Here is a 26,113-nt window from a genome sequence, read left to right on the forward strand (position 1 = left end):
GAGGGAGATACATACATACATACATACATACATACGTACATCATGTGCCTTAGAGTGATAATTGTAATTTTAAAGTGGTGTTTGCAATTTGACACTGAAACCAGTCTCATCTTTCCTTAAAACAAAATCTTGGTTCTAAACTTTCCTTGGTTCTAGGCAGCACTGTTTTTCTTCAAAACTATCCTTGAACTCAGTGTCAAGAATTCCCTGTGGACCTCTTCTATATGTGATCCCTGTTAGAGAGGCATCACTGTCATCTGCGTCCGTAGAACCAACACTTCACTTTGAAGGGATACGATGACCACAGATTGGTGGCGGAAGGGAATTGCATCATACTGATGTGTTGAAAATATATTGGTCCAAGTTGTTGCAAACTTTATGAAAGTGTGACTGATCGTGTGAGGGTAATCAGCATATCACAGACTTTTAACCCACGAAAACAGTCCCTATCCCAAAATAACACGATGACCTTTCTTCCTGCCTCGAGCAGGAGGAAAGACTTCCCAGTGTCTTTGTCTGCTGCGGAGTCATCTCTCTGAGGAGCTCCATATTTCTAATCTCTGTGTGCCTCCTTTCAGAAACTCTCAGATTTTGCTCCAAGCTGCTTCGCTTGCTTTTGTAGTGGCACAATGATCTGGGCTTTGTTACACTGCAATGGCTTGTGGAGTGGATTAATTTGGAGCATCGACAGTCTATTCTATCCCCCTGATCTCTATTTATGTGAGAGGAATTTCTCCCTTATTAACCATCTAGCTTGACTGCAGTACAGTGGAAATTATGACAACTGATGTCTTCCCTCCCTTTCAAAATGAACATTGTTCCCTGTAGAGTTTTGCTTTGTGATTATTTTTTTTTTGTTTTCACAAGAAAGGATGCACCAGTATAACACGGTGTTTGCAGATTAGAGCATGTGTTCATTATGTTGCTAGTTACAAGTGGTAGAGTGTATGAAGAGCAGCAATCTTTCAAACACAGACATTAGACCTCCACTCCACTTACTCCACCTTTTTTTTTTTTGTCTTAATGACAGCAAAGGAAAATGATACTGGTCCAATCACCTCAGAAATCCTACTCCAAACAACTGAATCATGAAGCTGTGGAAACTGAGCCGCAGCTCACAGATGAACACTGACATCGAATATAACATGTAACTTTGGGTACAACTGAAGCTGCTGCTTTCAGGATGGTCTTTAACTCCACAGCAGCAGTTTGCCAGTAAGATGCTGAAATGTCCCTCATTATATCAGAAGATGACTCAAATTTAGTCGGAAAGTCATTACTTGTTTTTTAATAAGCAGCAGCTCATTAAGAAGCCGGAACTGCAGCCTGTCACAGTCTGATTCCTCATGTCAGGGACTAAGAAATTTCGACAGCTTGTCATTCGAAGCTTCTCACTGGGCTCCTATTTACATTGTAGTAGCACATGGCTTAGTGCGTCTTTGTCGAGTTTGTGTGCATTATAGAAATATACTGTATGTTTGTTTGTAAATGCATCCAAACAGTATCTGAGGATGAAATGAGACTGATTCTGCAGTCAGGACTAAGTCATTTATTAAGGTGTGTAAAACTTACATTTGGTATAATCTTATTCCTAAAAATCTGTCCTTGTTTGTAGCTGTGGAAACAGAGACGGTCTGTTTCAAACCAGCAGAGTTAGCTGCTCCATTAGCCTGTTACTGGATGTAGTGGTGCAAGCAAGGGTTGCAGTCTTAGTTTAGACGTACGGGTGGTCTGATGTGTCTGAAAGGACTTATTTAAACCTTACACACAAGTTGACCTGATAACTCAACTCTCATGTCAAATTAGCTTTATTTATTCATTCATTGCTTTATTTTGAAGGAGGAAACATGTGATGAATGATGAAAATGATTAAAAAGAAATAAGGAAACGCCACCAGAGATAAACTTTACCAGGACTTCTTTTGGAACGGCTAAAACAGAAATGATCAATCTTTGGATTACAGGCTGTTAATGAAAGACCAGTCTTTCACCATGACTGCTAAAATGTGGCAACACACATTTTTAACTACTTTTGGCAAAGTTTGTACAAAAAGCTGAACAATCTGTCCCAACACATTACAGAAGGTTTTATGTAAGAAAAACAATAAACGTATGCAGTGGCAGAGAACGTGGGCTACCATGAACGTGTCCGCTCCCAGAGGACTCTCTGATACAAAAACTGTGGCACTCTTCATTATTTACTCCAGTGCATTTTCTCAGTGTATAAATCCAAAATCTCATTTATTTGAACTTATTTTCCCCCATTGGCTGTTTGTTAGTTCATGTGAAAAGTACAATCCAGCATTAAAAAATCATGCAGCATTTTTTTTTTTTATGTCATTGCTGTAGGATCAAGATTTACACCAGGACATGGTTTTACCTCTTTGTCTGACTGAATTAGGTTATTGTGCTGATTTAATTTCCAGAGGGATCCACCCTGGCAGTAGGAAACATCGTTTGCTAATTAACAAGAATGTCTCCTGGCGTTTTCAAGAAAATGACAGTGTTCCCAGAGGCATGTTAAAACAGAAGTTCTGATAGAAAGCGGCTGTAAACAGGACTGATCTGCAGTAGCAGGTCCAACATGGATTGAAACAAGTGTAAAAGTACATAAGTAAGTTTATGTTTGGCTGCAAAGGATGAAGTGAATTGGTTGTGAAATTATGGGTATGTGCAAGTTTGTTTTTTTTAAAGTCAAGAGAAGTGATACTTTTCCAGTGTAACACGTCGAATTCTGTGGTTGAAGTATTTCAATAATGTTCCTAAATCCTATTGTGTTACCCCACCCCCACCCCCTAAACACAAAAACAGAGCAAAACCTTTGTTTCCAATAAGAAAAACTTATAAAATCCTCCTCCTTTCATTTTCTGCTTTGGTCTCTTTTGTTATTGTGCTGTTCCTCTGCTGTTGTTCTTTTATTCAATCATTCAGTCCACTTATCCACAAGAGACAAACCTTTGACTCTCCATGGAGTTAAACTAACTCCACGAGGCATTAGCGCTTGGCCAAATCGATACAGCTCCTTTATTTATCCAGGCCTTGACAGATAAGCATGTATTGAGCGTTTCACATAAGAGTGGCAGCCCCTTCAAGAAATGCCTCTCGGTGGTATATCTGTAGTCAGGCTACAATGAGGAAATCAATGTGCATAGCTCCTGATGCTTGGACTAGATGAGTATGAACGTGAGGCTGTATTTGGCTATTGTCAATGTGTTAATGCACCTGTAAACCTGTACAACTTGAGCTATTGTACAGTTTTTTTTCCATCTTTACTTGATGAATGACACATAATAAACATCCTTAAAAAAATATGCATCCAGAATATGTATGTATATAGTTTCACAGGAATTAAAACCCCCAAATGAACGAGGTCAAGTGATATAATCATAAATCTGATGGACAAATAAGGATGTGGCTTTAAAAAAAGTCTTTAAAAATAGACAGTAATTTTAATGTAGACAGTTTAATGACACTTCACTTTTTTATAGCTGAATCACACTAAAACAAAAAGTCCCATAAACTGTAGTATATTGTATGGAAGAGGTCCTCTGGCTGCACTCTACCGTGTTGTTATGATACCATCTGGTGTGGTGTTGAGGGGGCAGCCAGTAGAACCAGCTACAATCTTAGTTTAGAAAGGAAGAAGAACAAAGAAGCTCTATTAAGCCCCAAAAATGTTACAGACAACTTACCTCTGTAGAAATGCCTTTCTTTGCTTTTGTAATTACGTGCATGTTCTTATCATCAGCCATGTTTCTTGTTTCATTTAACAAATAAATGAATAAATAAACCATATAAACCAATGACTAAACACATAAAGCTGTAGTAGCTTTACTGACATTTTTTTTTTTACCTATTAGTTGGATTGTTTAATGAAGTCCACAAACACTGTGCTACGGCTGCTCATTGCCAATAATCATTTGCTTTGTTCAAGGTGGACTACACTTGGATGGTTTCTAACACAGGAAAATAGGTTGAAATCGTTGGCATGCACTATCTTACAGAAACCTTGTATCACCGTGAGAGGCAGCCATCGAGGTTTTCCACATTAAGAAAATGTTTCATGAACCTTGGACTTTTCCAGACTGCACTGAAACTATTTCAAAATACCACAATGAAACTGACTCACTGGTTTAATTGTAATTTCATATAGTTCAGTATGACAAATGTGACATTGTAGAGATTCAAGGTTTTTGCAGGACACTTGCAACATGGGGATTATATTTTTACGGCACAAACAACATGTGGAAAACATATAAATGTGCAGCTCAGTAATTTTCCAGCATAAATGGAGGATGTGAAATGTCAGTCACAGAGCTTGTAAATATATTCAACAGGGGATCTTAAACCAAAGTAAATTTGTAACGTACACAAAGACACATAATAACATTCATTAGAGCAATTAGGTAATCAGATAGTGAGCCAACAGTGATACAAAGAATAGGTAGCCTTCATAGTGAACTGTATCAGACCTGTGATCATAGGGGCTTTCCTTTAAACTTTACCAAAATATAACATTGCTGCTGCCTTCTCATTACTGGATGTTGTAATGCAAACACATATTATACACATTATTATTTCACTAGATCTTCCATGTGTAAATATGGTGTATTGTAGCTTATTTATAGTGATTTCAGTAAAACGATTTGCATTCACAAAACAAGTGATAAGTGACTATACAATATTGTTTGCATAAATAAAAAAAAGTCTCAGTTGTGTTCGGATAGTTTGAATAACAGATTTCATATAACTGTGAAATAAACACTGAAACAGTTTATGATTATTGTGAAAGGACAGTTTGGTGCACCAGATATACATATTTTGTATATAGTATAGTGCATACAGTTGTAACAGCTACCCAAAGACAACAGTCTGCAAGATTTCTGCCCTTGTTATGTTTTTTCTTTTGTAGGAATTGGACTTGAGAAGACTTGAATACACCTTTATACTAGCAATTGCCACTTCCCACTCAGCTATGAGTGTAGCCTTGTCCTCCGCTGCTTGAAATAATCAACCGCATGAGTAAGACTTGCAGGCAGGCGCGAGCATCCTTTTATATTGTTTGGCTGGGAAATCAGTGCGACACATGACCAGCTGCTCCTGAAAACCCTGGTTACTAAAAAGTTTTTGCCAAGTGTGGCATGAATTCCAGTGTCCTGGTGTGTTGTTTTAGTGAGGTCTCAGTTATCAGCTGGGATAAAAGTACCAATTTTTTAAAATTAAATTCACTGTGGTTCAACCAAAGCTTTTTAATATAGTTAACCAAAATAGCAGGTAAATATTGTAGTAGGTTCATCATCCAACAAATTGTCTGGATGTATTTAGAGGACTGTGTAGTAACAGACAAAAAAAAAAAACTACTTTGCGTCCAACAATGGATTTAATAACTATTGCCGCTAGCATTTAGGCTATTCAGTCCAGAAACATTCATTAAATGTGAGATTTGGGATTAAAATCACTCAAATTACACACACTGATGCAAACTCTGAGCCACCATCTTCACACCGAAAATGACGTTTGTTGGGGCCATGATTGATGGCTAAGAACAAGACCAATCGGCGTTCTAATCCTGGGGCTTCATCTACAGTATATTCTAGGATAATCACACACATGCTGGTACTGATGAGAGGCACTATTACACCAATACAACACTGGTTCAACAATCTGCAGCTACTTCTCCTAGTTATCATAGAAATATGTATCAGTAGGATGTCTGTTGGCAGTGACTTGGTTTGAATGCAGTTTTCCTGTAAAATGAGACATCTAAAGTGACACTACATTCACAAAATTTAAATGGATCTTAAGTGATTTAAGTCAACAGGTAACGCTGTCACAGACTCAACTGTCTACATTTTAGAAATACTGACTGATATAAAGTTAGCTTATGATTTGTCCCCAGAATGAATGTACAGCATTTTGGAAATGAACCTGAATAACTTACTTTTGGACAATTTTATATCTCAAAGTCTTTTTCTTAAATCAAAACAGTTCTTACTTAAGTTAGTGATGGTCATGGCCGTCTAAATTGGGCATGATTTATTGGCTTTTAAAGAAAACACAAACATAATCAATCTTTTGGAGGGCTCATATTGAGAGCAGGGTACAGCTTAGGGTGTGATTCAATTCTAGAGGACAATGAAGTTAAAAAAAAAAAAAAAAATCAAAAAATTCCCTTTGATCTCCCAAAATTGTTAGTTATCCTCATATAACTGTGACTATAACTTCTTACTCATTAACAGTCACTAGTGTAACATGCTGAAAACTATAATGGATCCTTTCATTTCAAATAAATAAAATAATGAGAATTTTGGACTGGTTCAATTTATTCAGGTAATTTGCTCAAATTTATCAGCCTCAGACAGGCAAGCCGAAAACACTACACTTATTGGAGTAGTGCAATAATTTCTCCTCCTTGTCATGTAAGCAGTGCCAACCTTTTTCAAACAGCATCTATAAACTGTCCAATAAAGCATTTCATCAAAACCCAATTAACCTTAGACGACTCAACCTTGATTAAATACAGTAAATAAGAAAGATTTTCTCATTTAGACACCGTTGATTTAATAAAAGTTACATTAGATGCTCTAATTTGCAGGTCTTTTGATATGATGTAGTGAATATTGACAGCTGTCCTGTATGTGTCACATGTCCCATCATTGATATATATGATTTATTTAGCTTTGTGTTTTGTTTTAGCACTTGGATTATATGAATATTGATGACAATATATTCACCACCGTGCCTTCCTGAGGCCACGGTGATTGATACCGTTTCCTGTTCCAGCACACTTCACCTTCAGGTGGCATCTTAAATGCTGCCCATTACATGCACAACTGCACTTACAGGAGTCTGTGCTGCTTTCTTGGAGAGAGAACCCTCAGTCAGCATCTTAAATGCAGGCTCCTTTTAAGCCCTGTGTTTAGACAATCCCTCATACTGTCACTTCTGTCTTGCTGTTGGTGACAAAGTACGGTTGTGGGAGCATGTAGCGAGTGGTGTGCAGCTCCTTCTCTACGATGCAGAGTTTCTTTGGGCCGTAGCTCTGTCGGGGTCCCGACGTCTCCTTGCTCTCCCAGGACCTTAGCACCCCCGGGCTGGCAGCAGAGCTGGAGCCGTAGCAGAGCGTCTGGGAGCTGTGACTCTTGGGGCTTTTGTACTTGTGTCCATTCTGCTTTGTAGACAGCTGTCTTGGTGGGCTGTAGGGATTACTCGGCTCTGGCTCCATATCCACAGCTTCCATGGGAAGGCTGCCCTTGGTTGTCATCTCGATCACTTGCCGACGGTTGCTGTAGAAGCTGTCGTTGGCTTTCTCTGCTAACAAATACACAAATAGACAACATGATGTTTTTTGTTTGTCTTGTTTTTTTCCATCATTAGTCATTACTCAATGCTGAGTGCAGAGACAGGCAGCTAAGAACTGGCTAACAAAACAAAGAGAGAGGAAGAGTCAAGTAACTTAGCATAATTCTCAGGTATCATCATAGGAACTTAATTAAAATAGAAATGTACTGTGTACACCTACATTCCAGGTCCATGAAGTCACACAAATTTGCTGTTTAAACCACTGTTGGTTTTACCATTATATTCCCGTCATTTTCATTACAATAGTTAATTGCATTTAAGCAAAAAATTGCAAAACTAAAAAGTTGTGCACGAGATATAACTTGCCAAACCTGGTACATTAAATGAATATTAATATAATATATATATTATAATGCTTTAAATGGATAGGAAATGTCAATGGTAATTAAAGCCAATATTTACCCATGAATGAAATATAAATGTTAGTGAAATTACAAATTCAGTGAACTTACAGTAAAATACCAGTTATTCATTGTGAACTGATGGTGATTGTTTAATACATAATAATGCATTGTAGAGTGCTAACAGTGTTTACTACTTACTAATAAGTAGCTGCATAGACAGTAAATGTTTTTCACAAATATTCAAATATTTTCACATTATGCCTCCCTGCCAGCCAATTAAACCATAGTAAATACAGTGTGTGTGTGTGTGTGTGTGTGTGTGTGTGTGTGTGTGTGTGTGTGTGTGTGTGTGTGTGTGTGTGTGTTTGTTCAGTTATTAATTAGACTCAGATTCCACTAAATCTTTGTTGATATTCCTATACATCAAAATATTTTAGTACAACACTAGGAACTCAGTAAGGTTTCGACATGTGAGACGTGCCAGTAGACCACAGCACAGTATATCTTGTCTTTTGACATTTTTCTTGCCATAATCATCTGCTGTAACTTGCTCCTTATAGCCATTGTGGTGTGATGCTATATCGTTGAGACCATGTGCGAAAACAGCGTTCACTTCAGCACTAATTGAGCCTGAGTGCACACTTCAGCGTTAGCCTTCGTCACCCGACACTAACATTTCAGATGTTTTTAATGAAATGTCTCCCAGATAACCTGTGTCTGTGCTCTGGATCACACTTCACGGTAGAGACAAGTGATGTGGTGATGAGCAAGAGCCACTTCGGTATAACCCCTCCATCAGTGCAGGTGGATTAACACGTACAGTATATTAGGGCCGGAGAGGCTCACATGACTCACAGTGTACAGTATAGTTGCTTCCCATCGCCGCGCCCCAACTCATTTGTGTTTTGATCGCTCCTGATTGTCTCCTGTCCCCAGTCTCATTAGCTAAGATTTGCTCTATTTTTATTTTCCCTAATGATCAGTTTGTTTGACAGCACTTCAGTGGATTAGCAATGGAGAAGCTTCAGCTGCTCGAGTGAATCACAAAGAGAGCGAGCTGTTTTATGCGATTGGACCTACTAGACGCATGCTGATAGCTGTCATCCCTTCTCTGGCCAGGTCTGTCAAACACAGCTAATTGATTCAAGTAGACTCTATAAAAAGACTCCTGTTTCACTCTGCTGAATAGCATCAAATACTGATCCACAAATACTTTCACTGCACGCTTTGATGCTGCTCATTTCTCTTAGTTATTGGGATTATTTTTTATCTGCTCACATTAAGAGAACAGGCAGATGACTGTTGGTCAAAACAGAATTAACATTTTGCAGCAGGAATCTAATATGAAAAATAGTGAGAAATCAATGACTTCATTACTTATGACTGAATTCTCTTCATTAATCAAGTCAACTTTGAATATTGCTAAGAAACTCATATATATATATATATATATATATATATATATATGTGTGTTTGGTTGATTTAAGTAGTAAATTACTGGATATGCATGAATCTGTTTATTTTTATTTGGCTAGTGTGATGGAGAATTCACTTTACTGTCATCCACTTTTAAATATCAGTAGCATGCCAACTGATTTGTCCTGAGGTATTTTTATTTACATACTTTGACACTAAACATTTTTTTCAAGACTTAAAAATCTAAAAGACATTAAAAGAAAATCACAGCACCAATCTTGCTCAGTTGTACTATTTTGGTATTTGCTGTTATTTCTTGTTTGAAATGCTGCTTGTCCAGGCACTGACTGGCTGCAGACTTTCCAAAATTAGCACATGAGAAGAACAACAAACTTGCCTCTAAAAATAAACTTTCAGTTCCCCTCTCTGTTGGCATTGATGGACTATGGATTAACTGACAAGGATTTCTGTCAGCCAGACAGAAGAGATTCAAACCAGCTAGGTTTCTATTTAAAGAAAAAGACCATTTTCATTTCTATCAACGTGTGGTGATTATACAGGAACCTTTCTGTATCTGAAGCAGAAAGAAATAAAAGAGTGAACAACTGTCAGAGCCATATCATTTTTGCTTACTACAAAGAGAGGGGTGGCAGTTTACTAACAACAGCAGCTGGCAGAAAATTTTAATAACACGTTTTTGTTTTCTGTTGAGACAAGCCATGTTTAACACTAAATTAAACACATTTCATCCTACTGGGATCCCAAAAAAAATATTTCATGAAGCACTGCAGATGAATTTTCTGCCTCATAAACCTTTAAACCTGTCCCCATGATTACAGATTGTATTGTTTCCACTTCACTCAATTAAACCTTGACCCTCTTTATTTGAGGCAGGGAAAACCCTGATTAATTATGCAAGTTTTATTCATAGAGGATGTAATGAGCTACCTAATCAGATCAAATGATAAATGCAAACCGCTTTCTCATCATTACGGCTCACTGTGAACAGCTTCTTACCCACGGCCTTGAGCGTGGCGTACTTGTTGAGATCCTTGACAGGCTTCTGTTGTTCGTAAGGGCTGGTGATCTGTCCCACAGCCGGGTAAGGCTGAGTTATTAAAGTTGAAGTTTGAACCACGTTGTTCATCTGGTTGCTATCTAAAAGAGGGAAAACACAAGTCATTAATGCATAAATTCAGACACTGTTGTTAAGTGCAAGTATGTGAATGAGCAATTGACATTTTGGAGATCAAAAAAGTTAACTACACCAGCAACACTTTGCAGCAACAAAATCCCTATTATTAGTAGCATATGTATTATAATGTTTTATTATAATATTGTCATTATTTTATTATCTATTTATTATTTATTTTATGATTTATTTAAACTGTCTTGGTTTCCTCTAAGCGACTATTGCACAATGTTGAATTCCCAGCATATAAACCTGCTTGATGGATGCATGTGAATATACAATAACGGTCCCTCTAACTTGATGGTGTCACTTTCCTTTAAGTAGGCTTTTTGTGGGGACCCAGCTGGAGAGTCATGACTGCTCTTTGTAAAACTGCGCTAATCCTACAGTAGACATCTGGTAAATTAAGGGGTGCACAGCAAATAGACTGGCCCCCTGCCTACTGGCATGACAGAGCAAACAGATGTTCAGAGTGTCTTCTCCGCGTTTAGATCGGAGGAGATTAGTGGAACGTACCAATTCACAGGCAGCAGTTTGAAGGCTACTTCATGTGCTATATATATATATATATATATATATATATATATGTATATATATGTATATATATATGTATATATACACACACACAGACAGGTGTCAAACGAAAGGAATTGCCTTAGAAAAGGTCTTGGGCCACCACTTGCCACCAGAACAGCTTCAATGCTCCTTGAAGTCTCTGGAGGGTTGAACACCATTCTTTCAAAAGATATTCCCTCATCTGGTGTTTTGATGATGGTGATGGAGAGCGCCGTCTAACGCGTTGACCCAAATTCTCCCATAGGTGTTCAACAGGGTTAAGATCTAGTGGCTGTGAAGGCCGTTGCATATGGTTCACATCATTTTCATACGCATCAAACCATCCAGTGACCCCTCGTGCCCTTACTGTACTTGCGATGTTTCTCCGCTCAAGTTGTTCCGTGTGTGTGTGTGTGTGTGTGTGTGTGTGTGTGTGTGTGTGTGTGTGTGTGTGTGTGTGTGTGTACACAGCACTACTTCCTGCAGTATAGTATTGTCCCAATAATGCATCAGAGGGTGTAGTAACACAGTTTGTTCCAACTCTGTCTTTGTGCAGACAGAAGGTTTGTTGGTTTCTTGGGGCACCTGTAGGTTTGCAATAACTTTCAAGGCCTCATTTACTTCCATTCCATTCATTTCCTAATCCCTGAAAAAGGCCTGTTTTCTATTAAACATTTTATTCAGTTTTTGGTGACCTAGACTTGTTTTGTTTTTGTTTTTTTTTCACCTTAAGCAGTTTACAGCTCACCTTTCTATCATTTAATGTTATCCAGGACTTGACTTGACTGGACTTGAACTGCTGAGGTTTCAATAAAAACTGGGAGCTTGGGGCTGTTCCTGTCACAGAATCACACTGATTGTCATTTTCAATGTCATGAGGTTGTGAATTTTTTATCTTCCTTTTAAAGGACACGTGGTTCATTGGAGGTGCCGGTGTCAACCCACTGTCCTCACCACTGGCATCAACCTCTCACCGCCGTTGTTAATGGTTAAAGTTTACAAACTTTCAAATGTGGGGAGTCCTCTAGTCCTTGTTCTAGAACGTGTCTGATAAAAACAGATCATTAATACAGAAAATGGGTTAATTAGGCTCTTATTCCCTACTGGTCAGCAAGAAATTTTATTACTGTGCTAATTAATTTGGAAAGTCTCAAATTATCAATGCTGCCTCATGAAATGATGCAGAGGACAGCTTCGACAGTTCTTTCACTTCACCATACCTGGACACGTGGGCGGTGTAATGAGGAAGATCAGATTTGGAGGTCACTTGAGGTTGCAAAAGATTGATGGTGCCACTGTGTTCTCCTTACGATATGGATTTCTTTATAACAAGCTCCCGTGTTATCCAGTTTTGTTGAAAGCCTTATTAAAAAACTGTAGTCGTTAAGAAATACAGCATAGCACTTTCACATGTACAGATAGCCTACCTTATTAATATCAGTGATGAAGTGGTGTTCATAAAGCCTCATTAAATCCTTTTAACTCTCCAAAAGAAACTGGTTCATTAAGTTTTTTAATGTGAGCAGCAGGATAGATGCTGACCGTGTCATATTAATGTTTTTTACATGTTGTGTCATAGCTGTGGCCTGATGACATTTGGCTGTGTTACAAACAAAAAGAATCAAATCCTCCAAGACCTGAAAGTTAATTTCTGAATTAAATCTACTCTTTCTGTGTTACCTTGGTTTCCTTCTGAGCTTGTTGACCTGTTTCAGTTTCATACCTTTCATTGCAAGTGGGCCACGCACACAGGCTCTCACTCAGTCTGATCTTGTTTTAGCTGAAAGTCAAATGAGATCTTCTGCCTCCCACTGAATTTATCTCCTTTTAAAGTTATTTAACCACAGTCTGAAGTCTGAGGTACACATGTCTGTTAAAAACAACACAAACAAGAAAAAGACTTAGATCAAATTTAGTCCCGTGGAGTTTTGTATCAGATAAGCTCATTCAACCATGGAGAACTATTTTGATGTCTTCCTTAGCTGAGCCACCCACTCAGCAGCTACTCTGTAATCTACACTACCTGAGCAGTCTAACCTGACTGTTGCGCTTATCTGATGCTCCAGTCAAGGTCGGAGTCAGGGTATCCCCTTAAAGGCAGAAGCCAACGGAAGTAAATATTTATCAATATACACAGAGGGCTTTGGCAAAACTGTTTTGTATCCCAGTATTTATCAAAAACATTAATTTTTCAAGCTGTCTGGATGTCTCCGGTATCTCAAATGTCCTCTAGAAATATAGACACTAAAGTCCAAGATGGGAATAGATTTCACTGCAGCTAATAACTAGTGGCAGTGCTTTTCTGAACATCTGGTGCAACTTTGCTATTTTGAGGATGCCAAACTCAATTTAAGCTGATGTGCTGATGTACACAGTTGTTTATCTCCCTCTTTAATGTTCGTCTGACTTTATGTTGACTGAGTTTCATTTGTGCTTGTACTGTTGTCAAAGTCACAGCTTTCATGTCAGCTGCTGGGAGAAAGTAGGCCACTTCTGAAGACTTGTAAGGTTAAAGACTCCATGGTTGTTGCGGGAAATAAGCGAGTTAACACTCCAGACACAGACACCTCCCTGGAACTCATAAAAGATTTAAGAGAGTATTTTGGGAGCTGTATGCCCTGAAATAAATGGTACAAGGAGAAGGGCGCTCTTATTTACAGGCAGCCTACTTTCAAGTCAGTGATGAAAATATTCTATTCTCTTCGAGTCAATATCCGGCCATTTGTGTCAGACTTCTGAAACTCCTAACATCCAGAATTATGTCTACATCACTAATTTAGAGTTGAGCTAAGTTACACTTCATTGTCAGCTTGATCATCGGTAAGAAGAGAAGAAGAAGACTTTGTAATAATAAATAGCGTTTTTCATAACAGTCAATATAAACCAGATCAAAGTATAATTAAAATAAACATACAAACAAAAAATATATCATGAGAAATTAAATAAAACGGGGATATGACTCTGCAAGTCTGATCTCCTCTGACAGGTTGTTAGACTAGTCTAGGTGCCCAGAGAGTACAGGCCCAGTCTCCTTTGGTTTTCAGCCTGGACCTTGGAATATCCAGCAATGCACTACCCGAGGATCTCAGACTGCGTCCTGGCTCATAGGGGGATAAAAGCTCAGAAATATAGGGAGGGGCCAGCCCAAGCCTGGCCTTAGAAGTAAGTAAGAGAACTTTAAAATCAATCCTGAAATAAACAGGCAGCCAATGCAAGGATGCAAAAAAAACAGGGGTGATGTGAACACATTTTTTGGACTGAGTTAGGAGCCGACCTGCAGCATTTTGAACTAACTGTAGGCGGTGAATTGATTTCTGACTGAGACAGGTATATAGGGAGTTGCAGCAGTCGAGGCGGGAGGAAATAAAAGCGTGGATGGGTTTCTCCAGATCTGTGGCTGAAATGAAAGACTTAACCTTGGCTATATTTCTCAAATGATAAAAACATGACTGAGCAACTTTCTTCAGCTGTGGTTCGAAATGCAAGTCATGATGAAAAATGACGCCAAGATTTTTTAGCTGAGGACTTAACATAATTATTATTGAGTTCTTTTTCTTTTATCAGCAAGACGACAGAGTTTAGAGTAAGTTAAATGGAGTTATTCATGCTGTTTTAAATGATGTAGTTTTAATAAAAACAAGTATGCACGTATGTGTGTCAGTTATGTTTACATTGGACGAACCAAAACATAACTCATAGCTTGGGAGGGGCGAGAAGATTTAAGAAACTGAAATATATCTGATAGAGAACAATGAAGAGTACTTTTAAAAGTTAAGAAAACTAATGCTTTGTTTCTGTAGAATCAACAACTTCATACAGCATCTCATTATTCTCGGTTAATTCTTGTAAAAACCGAACAAATTTCCTGACCAGTGGCAGATATTTATTATCCCAAAGGGTATTGAACATATTAGGCCAAAGTATGTTAAGTATCTAAGATAAAAATTCAGCTGTATTGATGCCAGTGGCCTGATAAAAATTCTGATACTAGTAATAATAAGACAGTAAGAAGAAAGAAATCTAATATGGTGCAAAGCTACATTTATCACACCACTGTTTGAAAGTCAAAGTAAAAATACATATTTAACTAACTTCTGTCACATTAATACATTACATCAAAATGTCTCAGTATCAGTATCTCTCATTATCCATCACTTGGCCTTCCCTTCAGAGCAGTTCAGATTAGATCAGCTTGACTGATATAACCCTGACTCATAACACCCTAAATCCTAAAACCTCAAACTTTGGTTTCTAGTTGATTGTAGTTTCAGAACCTTTGTGACGTAGCATACGTTGCTTTGGAACAAATCTATCTAAATTACTTTTAATTTTTGTTAGTTATGCAGAGCTTTGGGATGTGGCAGTGAGGATGGTGTAAAAAGCAATTTTTCCCACTATTACAATAAAATCAAGTTCATCAGTCGGATTTAAGAGTAAAGACAGGAAATGCACTATTCAAAATGTAGAGAAAGAGGGAAATTGCAGTTCAGAACCATTAAGGGTCCATATTGTATAAAGGTAGATTTCCATCTTTTTTTATTATAAAGCAGGTTTAGGTTCTATATTAATAATGTGAAAGCCTGTATTCAGAAACTGTGTCTTAACAAGCCGTCAGGACTTCTGTAACTTTGTGATGTCACAACAAAGCAGTCACCGCTCTCAGCCACACCCCAGTCCAAGCCCACCTCGACCCACCATCAAACCTTGCAGGATTTGGTTTCTCTGAGTGTTCACCTGAAATCTGCTATATTTTTATTCGATCACTCAGGAAACAGTCGGGGTTTTCTTCAGCTCACATTTTTTACATTCCTTCAAGATTATAGTGACATGTTCCACTGGCTAATGGCCCCACTGTATCTGTGTTGTAAGTTGTTAATATGGTGAAAATTTAAGATAAACAAACTGTCCCATAGCCACGTTCTCATTTCACAAACTAATACGAGAAAACAACTCATGTGTCTCCATCCAAATATTTTTAAGATCTGTATTGCGAGTTTGTAATTACCTCCTTAACGGTTTGAGGCTTCAGTATACAGTTCAAAGTGCAGTATATGGCAGATGGAAAATAGAACCATAGGTAGACTCTGCACTTGGTAGCGATTTCTCAGCTGCTGTCAGAGGTAATGCAGCTGAAATACATTTCTATCTGGCAGTGAGGAAATGGACTGTCATGCACCAGTGGAGTGTTGGCAGTGAGCGGAGACTTTGTTCTCTCTGGCTGACTGCCTGGAGTAAAAAGAGGCCACACTCACAATTGCCCCATGTACGCACATGGCCAGCAGGACATGAACATGATAGTGCTGGTAGCCAAAGAAACCCAGCTCGCAAAATCTGTATTACTGGTGTCTTGAGGAGAATGAGAGCTCATAGCCCAGTCTAACAGATTTTTGTTATCTTTGACAGGCAACAGATGAGGAACAGGGGCTCCCTCTGGAGCGTTTCAATCACTGCTTTGCACTAGTATCTGTAATATACAGTGACTATTATAGCTGTGGCATAGTCACACATGCCACTAGAAAGCACAGCTGGAGAGGACAAGTGCAGGACGGATTCATGCAGCAAAAAAAAAAAAAATTACCTCACCTCTTGCACCCTTGCAAGGATTGCTGTCAAGAAAACAACGGCCATCCATGTGCTGTTGCCAGCTCAGTTACACAGAATAATTCCCTTACCTCCCTGTAAGATACAGGAGCCAGCACACTGTGCCCTGGATCTCCATGTCCAAGGTCACAAAATTAAAAAGAAAGCTAAACTAAACCCATCATCTGGGAGACATTCATCATACAGAAGTAATCTTCTGACGGGCGACTCTTACCCCTGTAATACACCTAAGAATCTACACTATATGGTTGAGGTGAATCCATGTGCCTTTGTTAAATAGTCAAATACGTGTATTTTAATCAGGAGATTTCTTACAGTATATGTTTTTTCAAATTTGTTCTAAGTAGTAAATGTGACATTTCTTTGCAAATATGTAAACTAGTATGCTGTGTATTTATAATTGCAAGGATGCAAAGATTGTCTTTACATTGCTGTTGACTGAAGAAGAAGCTTCCAGTCGTTTGTGGTAATTTTCCAGATTATTACAGGCTCGAATTGAAACTTGATAAACAGTTATCCCCAGGTGTAGTGTTATTTTCTGACTCACTGGAGGAAGCAGGTGATGTGAGAGAACTTGCACATTTTCAAATCAGATCAATTTTTACTTTCAAAGGTGGCATAACCTTTAAATAGGTGTAGTGACTGCACTTGTTGTACAATATTGTGTTACCTCACATGATTGGTCATTTTCTTTCATTTACTCTTGGGAATAGCAGCAGGGAAAATGGGATTTTAAATGAGAACACAAGTTTCTCACTGTGTCCACGCACAGTTTGTGTAATGTAAGTGTGCTCACCACACACAACATGTTTAGCACAGATACTGTTTTCTGAAAGCTGTATACAAGCACTGCCCCCCAAAGTATTGATCTTCACACCATACAGGCAGAACAACAGTGAAAAAAAAAATATTTTCCTCATGTGCAGTTAGCAAGTAAATTCATCAGTGCATTGTCTTCTTGAATTATCTTGTAGTGTGTCATACTAAAATTGATGAAGAAGTATAATACTGTACACCGCACTAGAGGAAGCTGTATATTTTTCCTCACATTCAGTCCTACCTGTCAATGTGTTGGCTGGTTTTTAATGAACTGATAATTATTCTGTGAGGGCGCAAGGTAAGAAAGGGAGCGCTCTGATTTTAGAATGATTAATTATTATCATGTCAGTGCTGACACCTCACCTCAGCTGGTTTTTAGCAAAAAAAAAAAAAAAAAGGATAGATATCTAGCTCTTAAAATAGAATACCTTTCCTACCTATGAAAGAATACCTTTCCATTTTTTGAGGTTACTTTTGTTTTTAGATTAATTGAATTTCTCACTCCAGAAACATTTATAGCAATTACTATGGAAATGCAAATACAAATTTTCAAGGTGACATGAAGCACAATGCCCTTGTGGCATGTGGCCATGTTGAAAGCCCATACTGAGCAACAAGTTAAACAGCACATAGAAAACTGTCAACGCAGGTTTCCTGAGATGTCTGACTCCATAACATTTCTATGACCAAGTGAAAGAATTTACATTGCCTGTATTGTTACTCCAGTATTTTGCTCATCAAGACTTATTGTTTGGGGGCATTTTAGGGTTTTAGATGATTGGTGCTTGTAACTTTCATCTATTTTTGCATTTAAACCTTGTGGATGATGTTTGACTCAGCAGCTTGGGTTGGAGAATAATTCATCTGTAACTTTCTTTGTCGTCTTTTAGGATTCATTACCGACATGGACCAAGTATTTAACATGCTTAAACATCTGTAGTAACCAAAACCTGGCTATGAGATAATGTGAGATAAGGTAATCATCTGCTGTGTGTGCCAAGAACAGGCTGGTGTTCATTCCAACCACAGATTACACCAGGTGTTTTCACTTATTATCAAACCGTCCAAACTAATCAGTGAAATCACCTGCTGCACTCTGCGCCTGTAATGAGAACAAACTTCTGGCCGTCCGTAGCACAACATAATCCCCGATATTTGTCTGCATCCGCCTCTCGTGAAACATCTTGAGAAGCATCTGCTTGAAGGACGATTGTCACTTATTTATTTCTCTTTGCTTCATTCGGTGATTCGTTTTATACTGTAACTGCAGCACTAACACATAACCTGGCTCGATTAATTATTTTATTCATTCCTTCTAACCTTTACTGTAGGGGATGTGAGGTGTAATTATTTCACTAAATACATCATGACATTGGACTTAATCTGTAAAGGGAGACTTTTTTTTTGCCATTTAAGTTTGTATTTAAAATTTGGATTAGTCATGAGAAAAAAAAAACCTTCTAACCTCAGTTAAGCCAAATATTTTTTTTTTTTCTATAAATGAAGAGTATAATCACAAAAATGCTGCTTGACTGTTTAACCTTTTTTTTTAATGTGAAATGCGGGAGAGAGGCAGAGAGATCTTAATTGACTGTAGCTGTCAAGCCAGTAAGCAGGTTAGCTTTAATGAGAACTCTGCTCTGTCTGTGTGTGTCCGTGTGGGTGTGTGTAGGCGTCGGTGCTGATGACTGAGAGAACGAGGGTGCGATATAATGTGTATAAGTAGTGGCTAAGAGAGAAAGCTTGTTAGCTAGGTTGCCGGTGGTAATTAGTGTGTATGTTAAGTGATTGCTGAGGGCATGACTAATTGCTTCACCAGCCCGCAGGATTTTGGATGGATCTTTTTTTTTTTTTTTTTTCCTTCCACCACTTCCGGTTCCAGAGCTATTTCAGGATAGGCAAGCAGATATGTAGGGATAATATTAGGTTTATATTTATATTTTAAAAAAGCTGCTACAGCGAATAGATATACAGGTGTAGACGAGGTGTTTAAACAAACCGCTCAGTCATGCGAATGTGTGTGTGTGTAGGTGTGTGGTTTGCTGTGTGCTGCTGACGTCACAGTACTTACGGAGGCTGTTAACTGTGACTCTGGTTTGTATGTTCTCATAGTGTTGGCCAAGTCCAATGTCGTCCGTATGCTCTGTCGCTGGGTGGCGGATCACGTGTGCGAGAGCCCTGGAAAGACGAAGAAAAATCTCAGAGAGGGTAATTTTCAGTAAATGACAACTACGGATTCTGTGCAGGCCGGCAGTGCCCGCCAGTCTTTATACCAAGTTCTTCTAAATGACAAATTATAATGTAAAGATGAGCATTTTTTTTATCGGCCTGTTCCACCAAACTAAATCTGATTGGTTGAGGTTAAAGAGAGCATTTATGGTAAACAGAGAACAAGTTTGACTGTTGGTAGCACACAACGTGGTGTCTCTGGCGTCAGAGTCGCATGACAATCAGTCATAACCCTGATGACATCACCATGACGTCATCAGGGTTATTTTTCTCAAACTTGACAAAGCTCCCCTCAGACCCACAGAAGACACAACTGTCTTCACAAGCATGAGCTGCCGATAAACCCTGTCCAAACTACTTGTCTGATGTTGTCGAATTGCTTCGGAATCACCACACACACACACACACACACACACACACACACACACATCCGCATTTTACAACATTCATACCCACTTCATGTTGTGATTACCCAGCCAGGGTTTGAACTTCTCTCTCTAGCTCTTGACACAACCATTTTCTTGTGAACAACCAAGTCAGATCAGCTTTTCACACCACCATCCCGTGTGGCCGTTCACAACAAGTGTTTGATTCACAACATGGCCTGACAACACGTTGCCTGAGCCAGTTGTGATCGAGCATAACCCGACCCTTAGTAGCACTCCTCATTAATGCTGCTCTAAAGTTTCAAGTCAGGCAGATCTGCCTACATTTAGCGTCAGTGTCGGGTGTGGCGGGGCTGATCAAACGTGTGCCTCATCACACCTGTGACTACACTCACCCAACTGTCATGTCTGAGTGTATCGACCAAAACCCTGAGTACACGTTTACCGCACTGTGGGAAGGTGAGGTCATCAAAAACAAGACTTTCAACTGGTGTTAAGATATTCTTTCAAATCACAGAAACCACCATGGTTTTTCTGAAATCAATCTCTCTCAAACTTGTCGCCTGGTGCGTAAATATACAGAAAACTATCCGCAGTTAAAAAATGTTCACCATTGTCAAGCAGTGATCGAACGGCCACAGTTTTCCTTTCATTTTTAGGGTACATACAATAATATATATATTATGAGGTATTTGTGGTGCACACACATCTATTTCATCATCATGGTGTGAGTTCAGCACCTCCCAGGTATTTTGTACTTACTTTATCACAGGTGTCCGCTCAGACTCGAGTAACATTGCCTGTAATAAAAATCCTAAGCTCCTTCAGAATCCAACTAATCCGAATGGCAGTGTACAAGAGTACAACCTGTACTGGCCTGCACAGAGACAACACAGTGTCTCCTCAGTGCGGACTTTTTTCACTCTCCTGAGTGGGCCGCAAGAGCTTAATAAGCCTCTTGGTGTGTATGTGTGAAGTGTGTTTGAGAATGATGGAGAGTATGTGTGTGTGTGTGTGTGTTTGACATACACCACCAACCAGCCTTCAACTTGATTGTTGTACATATGACAAAAGTACGCTGTACATGTACATCTTGCAGATAGTTAATAATTTGGATTAAAAAAAAATACAGAAGTGACCATGTGCTTTGTTTTAATTGTAACATGCTGAAAATAATTTGACATGCGCTTTTTTTTTTTTATTTAAGCCATTTTTTGTGATAACCATGTTGACCATCTATTGGGTTAAATTTAAAACAAAAAGAAGTTTTACCTTGAGCAGGGACACATTTAACATTTGTAGCACATTTCACAACATCACTGACAATTGTCAGTTTCAGAGTAAAGCTGCAAGTCAAGGACAATGCAATGAACATCAGAAATACACTTTTGTCAGTGACCTTGACAAAAATGTGCGTGTGATTTACTGTTGCACTGACACTGAGCAGGCCGAGTTTCATTAAACACGTCTCTAAGAGGAAACTGATGGTTAAACTCCATGGTCCCACTGAATCCCTTCTCCCCTATTCAAAATCCCATAGAGGAGATCACTTTTGAAAATGTAGTAAAGTGCAGCTGAACTTACACAGTTTTATTTACAAAATAACTTGTTGCTTTGTGACTTGGTGCTGATGAAATTATTACAGTATCTTGTTCCACACGGATAAATCTTCTCCGTCACACTCTAAAGTAATTGTCAATGAAAAACCAATTAGAACCTACCTCGACATGTTCTCTCTGTGCGGCCGGTGCGTCTTTTCCAAACCGAGCTTGGTGAAAATTCCTATCAGTGCCATTATGGCCACGACCCCGCATATGACATACACAATGAGGTTCGTTTTATCCTTCGCGGTGTCCAGCGCCACGTCCACTTTCGGCGGGGGTTTGCCTGTCATCATCCACGGCGGGGTGTCGTAGTTCTTACAGGTGGTCTGGTCCAGCCTGGAGCTTTTAAACGCGCAGCAGAACCGGAAGCCACAGGTGCCGCAGCAATACAGGTAGCTGCCCGTCCTGCACACGAACGGCGGGTCCCACTGGCCCATCACGTCGTAGTAGCCGCGGCACTTGTCCTCCATGTGCGGGTTCTCCGTGACTCTGCTCTCCCCTTCTTTTGAGTCGTTGAACCCGGTTACTATTATGAAGTCGTCGACGGTCTGACCCGGCTCGCCCTCCGCGTCGCACACCATAACTTTCACCAGAAAGTAACCGAGCAGCAGCTCAGTGCCCCGCATCGTTGCTCACTTTTTACCCCGCTCTTGACGCCCTGACACGCTCTCATAAGCCCGGCAGCATCTTCCGAAGAGACGAGACACAGCCATGCGTAAAGGTAATGAGGCTGATTCCAACTTCCATGCGTAAAAGCACAGATCAGCCGCGTACTTTTCTTTCCTTGGACAAAAAAAAAATAAATAAATATTACAATTATTGTGCAGTGGCAGTTCAGACACTTTCCAAAGGGCAAACTACTGTAAATAGTTGGAGAGTGGTAGCATCACTGAAGCGGTGCCCTTAGCTGTGCTGAAGGGTGTCACAGACACCTCTGAGGCTGCTTCCCTCCACAGAGCCAGTCACAGACAGAGACAGAGAGAGAGTAGGAGAAAGACAACACAAAGTAAGGGACCCCGATGAGTGAGTGAATCAGGGGAGAGAGAGAGAGAGCCAATGAGAGAGAAAGCGAGAGAGCTTGGTGCAATAGCTCTAATTACAACCCTCACAGCCATTTATTATTGTGTTGAGTTTTAAAATCGGCTGTAAAGATCCAAATCCCCTCCCTAGAATTCAGAAGGCAGGATTGTAACCTATAGTCACCTGACAGACTGTGGAACCGGCGCTAACAATAGAAACTGTTAATCCCAAGTTATTAATGATACTTTTAAACATTTGTTTAAATTAGCAGTGTCTTCACATGAGAATAAAATATGAACAAACACAAAGTGCATGTTTTTAAGTAAAACTCAGCTCTGTGATTTATATGCTGCACAGTTACTGACTGAGTTTTTAAAACAGTTGTGTTTTATCTGTGGATTTCACTTTGTGCACTAATGAGTAAGAAGCCATTAATCTGCCCTGTTACATCTTGTAGTGGATGTTTTGTGTTTTGAGGAAATTGATGTTGTCTGTGCGTACCAAGTCCTTTGGTTCATAAAAAAATATCTCAAAAGCTTTTGGTTTCTAGATGTCCATCCTTCTTGAAGATTTTGCATCAATTTCAATTAAAAATGGCTCACTGAGCAACACAACAACAAAGATATCAGGAATTAGGAAGGATAACAATTTCAATGTTTTGAAATAGCATCGTATCAAACAAATGTTGGTTCCTGCAAAATAAGGAACAAATAAATCTCGCATGTTTTTACCATACAAGTCAATACAATGTCAATATGTATAGCAGTTTTCATTAGAGCTGTAACCCTGCTGGCCTCTGTTATTATCACCTCTCCTGCACAGTCACAAAAGTGAAAATGATCATTTAGGGTTTCATCCACTCCAACAAGAAAACAGCACCGTTGCGATTCTTTAGAAGGGTCAAATCAGATATACAGAATATAAGCACCAAATACTGAAATAATATAACTTAATACTGCTGTGTGGATACATAGCCACTGGTGGTCAAAAGCATGTCAAATGTAATTTAAATGTACTCTGCCTGCCTAAATCAGTCTGGTTCGTATAAGTGACACACACTGCACCAACTGCTGCAACTACCTAACTACCTCTCGTTTCTCCAAGGAAAGACTTAGAAATTAAAACAAAAAAAAAAAGATTTTTATTACTTATAAAGACTTTTGTGTGTAAACACTATGATCTGAATTAGAGTTTGATTAACCCCAGACTCATCACTTTATTCCAGTGTTCATTTCATGCCACAGACCCTGTGCTGACCATCAGCTATTAATTACTGATCATTTACAAACAGTAGAAGATGATGAAGGGGCCTTGACAAGCATTGATCTGAAAACAGCTAGTTGGCAATTTATTTTTAGAGAAACCTTTTCATCTAAAATTATGATTAATGAAAGGAGGCTTACCATCTGCCACTTGAGAAATCTCACTCTTTTTGTTTGATGTTGAATCATCTTAGCCGTGAGAGGCAAGTTTTATTTACAATTGGCTGTCAGGGGAGGTTTTGCTTGTCTCGTCTTTGTGCATCTTTAAAGTTCCCTATAAATAGTGCACACGGTCCCCGAGGATGAAACTTTAGTGCTCCTTTAAAGTAAAACCACAACAGCTTTATTAGGACAGGATAATCTCCAGACGGTGACATTTCATTTAAATGTTCTACTGTAAAGATGACTGCCAAGTGAAACAAACATGTCATAGATTTGTTGCTGTTTATACCCTCCACCAGTTGGTATTCTCGCAATGGGGCTGGTCAGTGTTAGTGACACCCCGTGAAACATAGCTGTTGTAACTGCTTTTTATTTTTATATTATTATGCACCACTTTTTACAGCTTCATTATGTGGATGATATTTTTATACACCTTACACAAAAACAAAAAAAAAAGTTAATAAGAAGTCCCAATTATCTTTTATTTTATTTCCAACTCTACCCGTAAATGAAATCCAGTAGCTTACCGCGAATAAGATCTCTGAGCGAAGCTAAAGCAGAGTCTTTATTATGTCCTGATAAAGTCTCTGAGGGTGTTTTAAGTAATTGCCGATGCTTAGGTGTTAATTAGTTTGTTCTGAGTTTGTTGTATAGTGTTTTGTGTGTGTGTGTGTGTGTGTGTGTGTGTGTGTGTGTGCCAAGTTGGACATTTCAATTTTCACATTATACCAGACTAAATGAATAAATACAAAAATTCCATTGTGCAACAATATAAATGTATGACTTGAGCTCATGTTTTTGAAGCACGAACAAATCACATACATTATTTCTGTAAGATTGCTCCAAGACGACAATGATCAAATATGTACAAGCATAAATTTCAATACTTTGTGCAGCATGACAACTGGATGACTCTTGCAGCTACATCTTTGTCACAAAAATTTTGCGGTGCAAGTCATTCTGTGCCATTCCTTGGGTGGGAGCAGGTGGGCAGGACGAGGAAGAGCCTAATTAAATACTTACACACTGGGGAATTTTAATGTAATCCCTTTCTGTTATAGTTGAGTAATGCAACTGTCACATGGATCGGCTCAGACTGTTTGACTGTCTGTTGCTCCAGCATGCTGGAGAGGGGTCTGCTTTGAAATCCATACAACCACCTGTATGGAAACCATGACATCGGTGTCTTAGGATAACTTCTTTTTTTTTTAACATTGCATGTATTCTTTTATTGGCCAAAATAAGAACTTCCCACATCATGTACATTTACAAATTTCTAAGAGGTTGATATTTACACCTTAAATATGGCTTAAAATAAGGTGTTTTCTCTCTATTGTTTAAGCAGGTTGTTCTCAAACTCCTTGATTAAACTTCAAATACAAAGAGTTAAGGGTCTGTCAGTTAGAATATGCTAGAGTCAAAACTCTAAAAGAAATGTGCGGTGAATCACATTAGCATTTACGCCCAGTGTCAACAGCTGGGTGACAACATATTAAAGTGGTTTTGATGTTCCTTCAGTAATTGTAAAGGTGGAAAAAGATACTTTGACTTTTCTGTGACAAAGGTTTTGATTTACACTTGTTTCTGTTACATCTGTCTGCTGTGCGTGCTTTTTATTTTTTCCAGCCCAGTCTAGTCTACTCTTGCTCATAAGGGCTCTATATTTATCTGTTCTTTTTAAGCAATTACTTGTACTGTACATATCATGTTAATATCACTGTGTTGAGTATGTGGAAGAGATTAATACATTTTTACTGGACTGTCAGACATAACCTTTTATACACAAGCCCTCAACCCAAGAAATAATTAATAGTCATTTGATTTTATACTATAAATACAGGATCCCTCCCTTTTATAAAAAAAAAAAAGAAAAAAAAAAGCAGCCTCCACCTTGTAATTTATGTTAACCAGTTGCAGTATATTATTTTTGACAGTGTTTTTAACTTCAAATTTATACATCGTGTATGTATATAGTACCATGATGTAATGAGAAAATATGAGGGTTTTCCAATTTTTCTCTGGGGAAGACTTGCTGTTAGCATGCTGACCTTTCCCATCCTGAATTATGATGTTCATTGCTGCATCATGCTTTATTATTCCAGTGTTTAAAGAGGTTGTTAGGAGGACCCTTCATAACAAAGCGCTGTTCAGTTATATAAACT

At 38.8% G+C, this 26,113-nt stretch overlaps 1 protein-coding gene across 2 annotated transcripts; it reads right to left on the reverse strand.

Annotated features, from left to right (window-relative positions):
• Window positions 1-4,117: 4,117 nt before the first annotated feature.
• Window positions 4,118-22,278, reverse strand: LOC111217775 (protein shisa-9B-like). Of its 2 annotated transcripts, none has more exons than XM_022739771.1 (4): window positions 21,625-22,278; window positions 19,360-19,466; window positions 10,139-10,279; window positions 4,118-7,310 (listed from the first exon to the last, which is right to left on the reverse strand). In XM_022739771.1, exons 1-4 carry the CDS (start codon window positions 22,131-22,133, stop codon window positions 6,931-6,933), a joined length of 1,137 nt encoding a protein of 378 aa, XP_022595492.1. In that variant the 5' UTR covers window positions 22,134-22,278; the 3' UTR covers window positions 4,118-6,930. The 2 variants fall into 2 exon arrangements, with proteins under 2 accessions (XP_022595492.1, XP_022595491.1); XM_022739770.1 differs by having other exon boundaries at window positions 4,118-7,313.
• Between the last annotated feature and the right edge of the window lie 3,835 nt (window positions 22,279-26,113).

Source organism: Seriola dumerili, unplaced genomic scaffold (genome assembly GCF_002260705.1).
Source record: "Seriola dumerili isolate Sdu_G_001 unplaced genomic scaffold, Sdu_1.0 BDQW01000044.1, whole genome shotgun sequence".
Lineage (NCBI taxonomy): Eukaryota > Metazoa > Chordata > Actinopteri > Carangiformes > Carangidae > Seriola > Seriola dumerili.